We start from the raw sequence: 13,129 nt of genomic DNA on the forward strand, positions 1-13,129 counted from the left end.
TTAATACCTCTTCTTGTTTCCAAATTTCCTAGCAAATGTCATAAGGTCTCTCTTAAAAATTATTCCAATATTACTTTTAAAATGCTATCTTACAAAATTGGCTGGAAGAAAAATAATTTATTATTGGAGTATGCCCTAAAAGTTATTAAATATTGTAAATAATTATTTACATATATAATTAAATTAAATATTTATCTTAGAATAGTTTTCATTGGTCTATTTCTATTTTTAAATTTCCCCTTTATAGATTTAATGGGAGGTCAAAAGTTTACAAGATCAAGATGAGGGATAACAAAACAAGTTACTAAAATAGGATAACTTTATATATGGTATCTCTAATAATCCTAAATTACCCATACATGATCTCCATGAATAAAAGTGAAGAAATATATCCCTTTAAAGATACTTACCCAATGGAGAAATATGCAGTTCTACAATAATAGTTACAGACATCAATACTCCATTCTCATTAATGGACAGAACAACAGACAGAAGATCAACAAGGAAACAGAGGGCTCAAACAGCACAATAAACCAACTATATCTAATAGACATATACAGAACATTCTCTCCAACAATAATGACATACATGTTCTTCTCAAGTGTACCTGGGTCATTTTCTAGGACAGACCATATGTTAGGGCACAAATTAAGTCTCAATAGATTTTAAAACATAGATATCATATAAAGTATCTTCTCTAATGACATGGGATAAAGTTAGAATTCAATAACAGAAGGAAAACTGAAAAATTCACAAATATGTAGAAATTACACAATACACTCCCAAAGGATCAAAGAAGAAATCACAAGGGAAATTAGAAAATACTTAGAGATGAAACAAAAACACAATATATCAAAACTTATGGGATGCAGCAAAAACAGTGCTAACAGTGAAATTTAAAGCTATAAACACTTACATTAAAAAAAAAGTAAGATCTTAAATCAACAACTTAACTTTAAAACTTAAGGAATTGGAAAAGAAGAACAAATTAAACCCAAGTTAGCAGAAGGAAATAGTAAAGATTAGAGCAGAGATAAATGCAAAAGAATAGAAAAACAATATGAAAAAATTAATGAAAACGAAAGTTGGTTCTTTGATAAATAAAATCAACAAACTTGACAAACCTTTAGCTAGATGGACTAAGAAAAAAAAGAGAAAAGACTCAAATTGTTCAAGACTCCACCAAAAAAGACTATTAGAATTAATGGATGAAATCAGTAAACTTAGAGAAGAAAAGATCAAAATCTGTTTGGTTTCTATAGACTAACAACAAACAATCAGAAAGAGAAATTAAGAGACAATCTTATTTACAATTGCATCAAAAAGAATAAAGTACCTAGGAATAAATTTAACCATGGAGGTGAAAGATCTATTCACTGAAAACTATAAGACACTGAAATAAATTAAAGGAGACACAAACAAATGGAAAGATTTCATGCCATGGGTTAGAAGAATTAATGTTGATAAATGTCCATACTACCCAAAGCAACCTACAGATTCAACGTAATCTCTATCAAATTTCCAGTGGCATTTTTCACAGGAAAATTTGCATGGAACCACAAAAGACCCTGAATAGCCAAAGCTATCCTGAGAAAGAACGACAAAGCTGGAGGCATCACACTTCCTGATTTCAAACTATGTTACAAAGCTGTAGTAATCAATAGGCACACACTTATTTTCTCTACAATGTGATATGCTAGTGGCTAACAAGCTTTCAGTTCCTCTAATCCCTATACTTATTAAGCTTGAAGCAAAATATTATCCTTGAAATGTGGTGAATTCATCACCATGAATAATGCTTTAGATTTACCCAGTCTCTTTATTCTTAAACAGAAACAAGTGAAAAATCTATTTTACAAATGAAAAAGCTACAGAAGCAAACTTGCAAAGCATTAAAATCTTTGTTCTTGTATCATTTATTATTAAATTTTTCCCCATAGAGAAGTGAAACTAGCGAAGTATTAAAATCTTTGTTCTTGTATCATATTTTATTAACATTTTCCCCCACATAAATCAAAGGAAAACACAGGATTCCCAAACTGATTGTCATCCGAACGCTGTTTTCCTTCTATCCTAAGCATGTGCGTTGAAATGATTGAGCTAGCTGTCACTATCTCTAGGGAACATAGAAAGCAAAATGGTTGTCAGAGTAGTCTACAAGGGTGAATAAACATGCCAAATGTGTCCCAAAAGATGGGATGCTAACCTAATTATATAACCTTTATGCCACTGGCCAGATCAAGGACTATCTCAAAATGAAAATTAAAAGAGGAAGAAGAAAAACAAGCTTTGGGGAAAACACTTTTTTCTGAGGAGCAAGCCACGTAATTATAAGTTCAACTCTCAATAACTAAGGAAGTTATTTCTCTTTGGCCCAAAATTATATTATCAGTGAATGTCATAATCCACATTGAAGAAAACTATCAATTCATAAGAAGATTAAGGAGGTTGTACGTGACATGTACATGTACCTGCTCATAACCTTTGAACTTCCATGTGTATGTACTTGTCTTACTCCTTAGCATTACTTAATACTTTTTAAAATGCAAGCATTCACTTTTGTCCTGCTATCATAAAATTTTCACAATGCTCCTGGATTAGTAATAAATTCACATTTTAAAGTATCAAAATAGTTTACATTTAATAAGTATGTGGTAAATTCAAGCATCATATACTAAGCATTACTGATTTAGCATTTAATCCTCCCATATTGTTCCCATTTTATGGGTGAGGGAACTGAGGCTTAGGAAGGTTAAATAGTTTACCTAAGGGTCACACAGTTAGTGGCAGAGCTGGGCTTGAATTTTTTAATTCTTACATTATTTTGCCTCTAATGTGAGTACGGTATTAAGAGTTCTTATTTCAAAATGCCGTATGCTGATGGTGGGCAGGTTTATATAGCTCTGGCAGTCTTGAGCAGCATCGGCCGTTGTAAGAATGTGGTAGGTACCTGTCCTAGATAGAATAACAAGCACTTTGTTGTCCTGCCTTTGACCCTTGCACTCTAACTCTTTTCCTAAGCATCCCCTGGCAACCACCCTCTCATGCTACAGCAGCTGCCAGTGACCCATGGATGCCTCAATATACGCATAGACTGGACTCAGAAGAGACAATTTTTCTGAGTTCTATTTACATCTACTGTCTGCAATTAGCCACTCACGATGCTCAAAAGGGAACTGTAATTAATGTCTTATTAATCGTGGGCCACTAAATTCTGCTCTGTGTTTAAGAAATAATATCTGTTACTGAGATAAGCATCGGTTATAATTCAGGAAACTTCAACTGTAATTCTAAATTTGACCCTGAGCAAATAGTTTTGTTCCTTAGTTTCTTTATGTAAAAAGAAAGAAAAATCTGTTATATATTTTACAGTCTTTTGGAAGATACAAAGAGATGGTATCTGAAAAAGTATTTTTAAAAGAAGTATAAAGGTACTAAAAAATATTCTAGGATAGTCTCATATAGGTAGCATGGCCAGAAAAAAAATGTTTTCTTATTAACTGAGTGAAACTGACCTCCATTTCCTTTAATTTCAGGATATAGATACATTGGCCCAAAGTTATTCCAAAGGTGTTTTACATATAAAATTAAATTAAAATGGGACACAGTTTCTGTCATTAAAACTGTATAAAGTTTTAAAAAGTATATTTTTAAATTACACAAATTGAAAAGGATATTAATTTCAGAGAAAAGAAGTTTTTGGCATTTCGGTTTCTGAAATTCATGTAAGAGCTGGGAACTATTATTAAAGTGTACAGACAAGAAATAAGTTTTCAAAGGGGATTAGATCAAGGTGAAAGTAATGAACATGGGAGGCACGGGAAATATGACAGCAATGGGCATCGTGCAAACTGGGCAAGAAAAAAAATAGCCATAATGGAAATCACATCAGAAGCAAGGAAAAAGAGTTCTACAAAGTGAAATCACATACTCTATACCTTACTAAAGACAGAAATTCTCTTCTTCTCATCTCTCCTGTACTTTATTCCGCATTTTCATAGATATGTGTTTCTCTCCATACATCTTCAAACTCCCCCACTCTTTCCACTTTATCTATTGTGAGCAAATCTATTCTAGGTTAAAAACAAAAATGTTGGGTCCTGTTTTATTGTTAATCCTACAACTACTACACATGCCACCACACTTCTCAACTACTCTCAGTAACCCTCAAGCTGGACAAATGAGTTATAGCAGCATTCGAAATTTCACTTTTGCCATTCCACTAAATCTGTTCTCCCCAAAACCACTAAAGTTCACCTCATTTCCCAATTGAGAAACTCTTTGGGTCTTTTCACTTATACTTGCTGCAGAATTTAATCTCTCCTTTGAATGCCTTTCCTGGTTCCCAAACATTATTCTCTCCTGATTACTCTCCTTCCTCTCCAATTATTTTCCTTTGAGAGCTCTCTTCATCTACCCATGCTTAAACATTGGCTTTCTCCAGGGTTCCAACCCCAGGCCCTGCTCTTATGTTTTACACTGGGCAGTTTCATTTATGAACACGCTTCACCAACAGTCTGGTCAATACTGATAACTCACAAGCCATTATGGACCTGTCTCAGAGCTACAGACCCAGGTCTCTGACTTTGTACAGGGCATCTCTATCTGAATATCACATAGGAATCTCAAAATGTAGCCTGTCCAAACTAAATCATGGTCTTTTCTACAAAGCCTGTTGGTCTCTCTATATTCCCTCGCTCAGTCAATGGCATCACTGTTCATCCCATGATCCAGATCTAAAACCTGAGAAACTACTCCTTCACCTCCAAACTACTCCATTCAGTGTTCACTATCTGGGATCCATCACCTAAGCACGTTTCAACTGAAAAGTTACAACTACCCTGTAAATTACAACTACCCTGTTCTCAACCCTCTTCAATCCATCTCGGTGTTGATGCCAAGTGAGTATCTAAAAGCACAAGTCTAATCATGTAATGTACCTTGTTTAAAATCTTGAGCTTTAGTCCAAAACCCTTGATGTCCTCCTGGACTTCAAAATCTGGCCCCTGCCTTTATCTCTATCCTTATAGTCTATCAGTTCATAGCACTGCACCTACAATTCAACTGGTCCAAGCTACCTGTCATTCCTTGAATGCACACTCATCCCTTTTTTCAAGACTTCATACATACTAAGTACCGCCCCCCCAAATCACCCTTCCCTCACTCAACTTTCAGCTTTCTCTGCAGGCTTTCCTAATTCTCCCAAGCTGACGTGCGTATTCCTCCTGTACTGCTATTAGTTAGAACCAGTACATAGCTCAGTTATAATACTATTACTTATATGTAAGAGCTGTACCTTCAGATGGCTAAGACCAAAAGAGCTAAAGTCTGACAGAAGCAAAAAGCCAAAGTATTCAGTGAGCTCTATCTACAGTATGAAAATAGGTTAAATTCATGAGAACGAGAATAAAAGGGAAACAGGTGCAAAAAAACAGAATTAATCCTATAATGGAAAACTTAAAATCCTCACTTTATTAGCCCACTAATAAAATAGGGACAGACTTCTAAAATGGTTTCTTATGCCACTTTGTAGACCTAATCAGAAACATACAAAATCTAAGGGTGTCAACAGGTGAGGAGACTCAATTATATTCAACAAACAGTTAAGGATTTGCTGTCTAGATCTAGATATCATAAATACATACTATATAAAATGATAAGTTGACTTTTACAATATTGTACATTACAAGAGATTGGTCTTAAACTCCAGGAAAACAGCGCAACGATAGTGTTCAACTGCAATGAACCGTTGTTCCAAATACAGGAACACTCTGAACCAAAGAACTGCACCTGTTCCTGCCACACGTATGTGAAACAAACAAGGGAAACCCACAACCACAACTGACCAAGTGCGGTTCCATTCACCATGGAACTTCTAGTAAAGCATGTTTTCAGAAGAGACATTAAAAAGATGATGGCATTAAATAACATATCAAGGAAAACCACATGTATGGCACTAGAAGAGTGCTTTTGTTTCTTCTTTCACATAAGATGCTGAGAGATGAGTGCATAAGGCACTGAAGAGGAAATGCTTCTAATTGACGAAATGCAAAAAGAAAAAAAGGCTACCTTCTCATGCAAATACCTGGACTACCAATTGCTGCTGCAGAAAAACTACATACTTAGGCATACAGGTGCCACAATGAAATTTGTAAGTTATGATATCAACTGGACCTTCAGTACTACCTGACAATCTTTTTGCATGTTCCTAGTCAGTTCTATCTGTGAATCGATACAGAATTATTTCAAAATTTGGGGGACTATTCTTCACTCTCCTAAAAATTCACCACCACTACCACCTTCAGTTTCCTCAGGTTTAATGAGAGGTCATGAGAGTCATGAGGGAATCAGAACCCTTATAAAAAGAGCTACCAGAAAGTTAGCTAGCACGCATGTGTCCCCCCCACCCTTCTCTCTGCCATGTGAGGACGCAGTAAGAAGGAGGCCATCTACAAGCCAGGGAAGAGGGTTCTCGCCAGAAACAGACTGTACTAGCAGCTAGATCTTGGACTTCTAGTCTCAAGACCTGTGAGAAAATAAATGCCTGTTGTTTAAGCCATCCAGTTTATGGTATTTTATTATGGCAGCCCAAGTTGGCTAATACAGAATCATACTTACAGTTGGAGATTCCGCATACTGGTCCTAATTTCAACTTGATTCATTAGTAATATTTTAAGTTAAATAACACTAATGCTAGTTTTGAGGGTTTTTTTGTGGTTTTTTTAAGTGCTGCCTTTCAGAAAATAATTGTACAAAATGAAAAAGAATAAAAGAGAAGCATGAAATCATAAATAGGTATAGTGCAGGCCTACTGAAATGCATCACCAAGCTAGCAAAAATGAAATAAAGGATACTTACCACCACCAAGAATGTAAGAATCCCGGTGGTTCCCCCAATGTGATGTTTTTTTCCCATCTTATCTAAAATGAATAAAAGAGATATTAAATACTTTCCTAGTAACACTTTTTCCCAGACGTATTACAATATTTTCCCATTTAAAATATTAAGGTAATATATAATATTTTAATTATTCTCGTATTATTCTTTACTCAGTTAACACAGATACTCATTTTACATAGTGATTTGTTGACTACATAGTCTATGAGAGAAGATGTCACCATTATTTTACTGAATTTGCTTCCCACTGTGCCAGAATTTCAGAAGATATTTCAGGATCTTAAGGTACATCAAAATCAACATTATTAATGAAATGAAAATCAGTTATCACCACTAACCCAGAAATTTGCAAGCGATTAGACATAATAGGTAGACTCTAAAGTATGCCTTAAGGATTGAATTTTTTAAAAAGCTCCTGATTTGAGGGGATGGGAGTAAGAAGTTATGTTTTCTATAAAATAAGAATTTTTAAAAGATGGTAATATTAACTTTCCAATTGTTTATATTTCAGATGAGTTGGAGTTCACTATAATAAAATTTAAAACTAAGTCAGTATCTCCCCAAATTAAAACTTCTGACTAAATAAACTTTACAAATTAAATTTAGAAATTGGAAAGCTGGGTGGGTATTTATACAGTGGCTTTTTAAAGCACTGGATAGCAGTGAACACAAAAGATAAAAAAACCTTTGCACCTAGAGAGATTAAACTTTTGCAGGGAAGTTAGATGACAAACAAACCAAAAAAAAAAAAAGAAAAAAAAATGTATTTGTATTAGAGGTAGAAGGTGACAAATGCTATGGAGGAAAACAAAGCAGTAAAGGAGGATAAAGAGAGCAGGAAAACAATTAAGAAGTGAGTTATAATTTTAACTAAGGTGATCCAGTCTCAAAAACAATCTTTATGTACAAATGTATGCCTTAGTGTTTTTTTTTAATAATTAAAAATTATTTAACGACACTCCAATCAACAAAATATATCCATAGGTCCTTAACACTACTAGGAAGTAAATACTTATAATTATAGATTTCAAAAAAATTCAAAGAATCCTTTCTACAACTTACTATGGGAGAAGTTAGGACTTCTTAGCCCAAAGGATTTTTTTTTAAAGTTTTAGAAAAAGAACTGAGAAAGTGGCCTTAAATGAAACAAACAAACAAAAAAACCTCTTTAAGGAAGAGATGGTGAAACACAAGTACAATTAAAACCACTGAAACTGGTCACATTTTTTAAAGAGTTAAGAACACAAAATGTAAACCAATGGGAACCTAGAAGTAGACAAGCAATTTGCTCTCAAAAAACAAAGAGAAATTTTCTAAAGATCAGAAAATTATATCATAGCCATTTTTAAAAAGAGCTAATAGGAGAATTTCCAGGAATTCATGAACTTGAATTTGTAAAGACTAAGTATGAACAATGAACTAGAACATGTTCATATAAATGTGAGCCAGATCCTAACTTTCATTCTCCTAAGTAGTAACACAAATAATCTTTATATCTATGCTACCTTTTATCTGATAATTTCAGTTAATTGATATTATATCTTCCTGGCACATGACAAAATAAGGAATAGTACTTAATGAGTCTTATGAGGAATAAAACTCCGATGTCTTACTAAAGTTATAATTGAATAAAAAACCTGAGTCTCATCTTCCTCTCCATGTTTTCACTAGTTGATATCTTCCTGAAAGGGTAGCATAGTGGACCTCGCAGACGTGCACCAGATACACTAATAATCCCAAACCCTGCAATCATCCTAATCACATAAACAGCAAATTTTCCAAAACAGCGTATTTGCATTTCATCTCAGTTAATCTTGACTTTACATACCATGACTGCTAAAGCAGATAGTACTATTCTCAGTCATAAGGAGAGTATGAGATGACTTAGGGAAGATTTACGTAGCATGACTGGTCTCAGTGCCAGATACGCTGGAGGTAGGATTAGACCCACGGTGTGGAGTCCAACGACACCACACCACCCTCCTGCAATTTACAATGTCTACAAATCATCAGCTCTTTAAGGAGATAAAGCACTCTAGAAAAATACCTACATGGCTTATATTTGACATGGTCTTTTAGCAGAGAAAGTCTGAAGGTAACGCATTTGTATTTTTTACAGTATTACATCTTACTACTCATCATACTTACTTCCTCAAAATGGTTCACACATATCATCTTTTTCACCCTCCTAGTTGTCTTTGCTATATAGTGAGTAAAGTTAATCTTTCTCACTTTCTATTGCCAGTCTGTGGCAGAAGCATCTAAAACTTTGGTCCATCACATTGAAGTGAACACAAAAGCCATACTCTTATAGTTAATGAATGAACAATTAATGCTTTAGGCATTTCCAAAGAAGAGATGATTCTGCATAGGATTACGTTTGCATAGTGAATGGTAGATTTTGTCTCCAAACTAATTACTAATCTAGGTATTGCTTGTTTAGAGAAAGCATGAAATAGGAAAACAGAACTCTGATCTACAGAAAACCAAGGCACGTTCACTGAGCATTGTTAGAAACAATTAAAATTAGAAACAACATGAAAAATATTCATCAATAGTGAGTATAAAATAAATTTTGATACATACTATAGAACAGTGTGTAATCATTAAAAATAAAAAGATGTATCTACATAGAAAAAGGGCCATGCTATATTGGTTTTTCGAGTTGGAGATTTGGGAGGTTGAAGAACAATATATATAGTATAAAACATTCTCTGTTTAAAAAAAGTGCGCATATATATGCATGCATTTTGGTGCATTCCTATTAAAGAAGTAACACCAAACTTACTTACAACAATGATCTCTGGAAACAGCTAAAAGAGGACTTTCATTTTAAAATCACATTCATCTATGTAGTTTAAATTTTTTAGCCAACATGCATTAATGATGGATGGGGTTGAAGAATAGCCAGAAAATACCTCTAAACATCAATAGTCATTTTAGAAACAATTCTGCTATTTATGAAGGAGCATTTTCTGTTGTACTGAGTTCATGGCCTTCAGGCTTGTTTAGGTGTTTGAGTGGCATCTGTAAGTACAATTTCTCTCAAACCCCAGACCCACTGTGTTCTAGGGCTTTTTGCTGTTTAATCATCCACCTACCTTCCTGCCACCATTTGCCCAACTAAAAGCTGCATTCTCCTGTAACTTTCGTGTAGATCTCGAGGCCCATTCCTACTGCCATATTCTGCATTCGACAGTCTCATGTGATTATGCTGTGTCCCTATGATATGATCTAGCGTTTTCAGCATTTCTATATAAATGCAGAACCAAACACTGAATCATGAACAAGATGTATGTCGACAGGGGTAAGACAATGCCATATGCTTTATAAATGATAATTACAAATTACAAATACACTTACTATATGATATAGCAGTTCTTCTAGGAACTTAACCTATAAATATGTTCACGTGTGCATATATATGTAAAACAATTTACATTGAAGCATTGCTTGTAATTGTAAAAGGCCAGAAATAACCTAAATGTCCATCAGTAGGGGGGCTGGTGAAATACATCATGGAGCATTTCATAGAATGAAATACCCTATAATCACAAAAAGACAATTATGAAGTTTCATGAACCAATATAAACCGACTGAAATCAAACAAGTGAAACAAAAATTAAAGCAGTGAACAGTGTGTATAACCAATTAACATTTGCATAAACAAAGACAAATGATAAACATACGTGCGTGCACACACGAACATATGCATACACAGCTGCTTAACTTTTCATCATTATTTGCTTCCAGTAAGGTATACTGGTCTTTTACCTATTACCTTTCAGCCTCACACCCACCCTTCTATACTCCATTCTACACTTGGTGCTGGGATTCTGAAAATTACATTTCCTGGGCTTCTTGCCAGCTGGTTTCCTGTTTAGTTCTGCCATCAGGAGACACCAGCAGGAGATCAAAAGGCAGTAGGCAGAAGAGAAGCTTCCTGCCCCTGGCTCCAAAAGTGAAGCAGTTGCTGGGGTGGCAGCAGCAGCAGCAGCAGCAGCAGGGATGGGGCCCCCCTTGATGGCAGCAGCACCTTTTTCCAGGTTCCTGTCTTGTCAACGCGGGACCTCTTTGGATGATCCAGACCCCCTTCAACAGCACAGCAGCAGGTTTGAAGCTCATAAGCTCTAAACTTTTCAGAGTATTCATAAATCCTTACATACTTTGTAAGAATTTTTAAAAAATAATACCATAAAAGGATATAGCTAGCTCTTTTGTTAAGAAAAGATCCGCTATAGCTATGTATATGTTTGTTCCTGGGCAAAATTCCTGAGACTTCTAAATTTAGACACAGCCTACTGTTCCCACCAATATTCTAAACTCTTCCATGTATATAGTATGGATGCATCTATACACTAAAGATTTAAAAAAAGGAAAAACTTTTACATTTTAATTTTAAAAATTTAAGCAACTCGATGTATAACTGGAAGGAAAACCTGACTGCCCTTTGAAGCAGATAATCTAAAATTGTGCTGTTCACATGATAGCGACTAACCAATTTAAAATTAACTTAACTGAATGTTCCTCAATTGCAATACCCACTTTTTACATGCTCGATAGTCACAAGAGACTAGTGGACAACTTATTAGACAGATTCGAGATCATTTCCATAATCATAGAAAGTTTGATTACTGAATAGAGCTGCTTTACTTTAGAAGAAAGGTGGATGTCCTCTTATAGAGGAATACCTTTTTCTTGAAAAAGCTCCTTGATGAATCCTTTCTCTCTCTTTGTATTTTTTTGTCCCAAAAATGGTTTGAAAGTAGAGAACAAATACTTACTATTCTACGTAATAAAATAACAAAAATTTAGGAGGTTGCCGATTGTCTCTCTGGGTTTTTTGTTTGTTTTTGGAGGTGGGTGTCTGGGAGGTTTCAGGAAAGGAGAACAGGGGAGAGGATGCAGGAGCGAACAAGATGGGAGGCAAAGAGCCCCAGGCACACAGCTAGTGAGAAATTCCCTGTGGCAAGGAGATCAAAGAACTTAAGGATAGTTATGTCTAATATTTGAGTTAATGTTGTTGTCTATACTGTACAACATTTAACGTTCTTCAGTTTTCTCCCAACCTTCAATAAGAATATTTTATACACAAGAGCAATTAGTGAGTCGAGCTTTGAGGTCATACCAGAAACCAAAAACTTCAGGCAAAGAAAAGGTATCAGCCATAAGAAGGAGAAGTAGTCGGGCTGTAATACTTAGTAGGAGCAAGAAATTACAGCAGAGACCCCAAGCCCCCTCCCTCTAGGAAGGCCCCGAAATATCAGAGGAGACTTAAGACAACCTATAATATTAGGGACTAGAGCTGGAGCCATTTTGATAGAAAAAGTCACCCAGAAGGTGGGAGGAATGTGGACCATCCAAGTGACAGACACTTGGCTCCTACACATTCACATAAGATAGATAGATAGATAGATAGATAGATAGATAGATAGATAGATAGATAGATAGATAGATGTATGTGTATATATACATATACACTCACTTGGACTCTAAAGAAAGACTATACAAGATAGAAAAGATCGGCCAAGAATTTAAAATAACACTTTGAACACTTACTCCATGCCAGGCCCTTCTAAGCACTTTGTGTGTACTAATTCACTTAAACTTCAGCACAACTTTAAACTGCTATTACGATCATCTTCGTTTTATAATTAAGAAAACTGAATAAATAAATAAGATGCAGGACATAATTCAAACCCAGAAGTCTGGCCCCAAAGCCTATGCTCTTTTCCACTATATTGCCTCCAAATTAAAGTTCAAGAAACTGGTTAGAAAATTATTTTCTCTCTTCATACAGGTGAAAGATAAACAGAGAGATCAGAATTTTGGAGTCTATGGTGTTCAATAATTTAGCATCCCTAAATAAAATCTGAAGACACAATCTGTTAGATGTTTTTAGGCCTCTATTTCCAGCTAACTTATTAACCAATTTATAGCAAATAAGGGCTAGTAACATTGTATAAACAATATAAATAATATAAATATTGTATAAACAATGTAAAAAAAATTAAGAAGAGGAAAAAATCTAGATCTCTGCAATACTCTAATTCTTAATTTTATTTAAGGACACCAAGCCAATTCCTATATGTAGCCAACCCTGCATTGGTTATTTAGATAATGAGAATGTATTGTCACAGAACCACTCAGAGTTTTGACAAGTTAGAAAGTGAAGAATAGTTCTGGGAATCACATGCACTCATCTCCAAAGTCCAGAAATACTGTTTCTTTT

At 34.9% G+C, this 13,129-nt stretch overlaps 1 protein-coding gene across 8 annotated transcripts in view; it reads right to left on the reverse strand.

The window, feature by feature from the left end:
* Nucleotides 1-13,129, reverse strand: part of SSBP2 (single stranded DNA binding protein 2) — a 273,310-nt gene that overhangs the window by 188,139 nt on the left and 72,042 nt on the right. For all 8 annotated transcript variants that reach the window (XM_019715082.3, XM_019715079.3, XM_074328767.2 and 5 more), the window contains exon 3: nt 6,859-6,920. In XM_019715082.3, the coding sequence (XP_019570641.1) occupies nt 6,859-6,920 (62 nt within the window). The remainder of the gene's footprint in view (nt 1-6,858; nt 6,921-13,129) is intronic.

The sequence above is a fragment of the Rhinolophus sinicus genome, chromosome 3, assembly GCF_057876585.1.
Source record: "Rhinolophus sinicus isolate RSI-liver-muscle chromosome 3, RSI-T2T, whole genome shotgun sequence".
NCBI classification, from domain to species: Eukaryota; Metazoa; Chordata; class Mammalia; order Chiroptera; family Rhinolophidae; genus Rhinolophus; species Rhinolophus sinicus.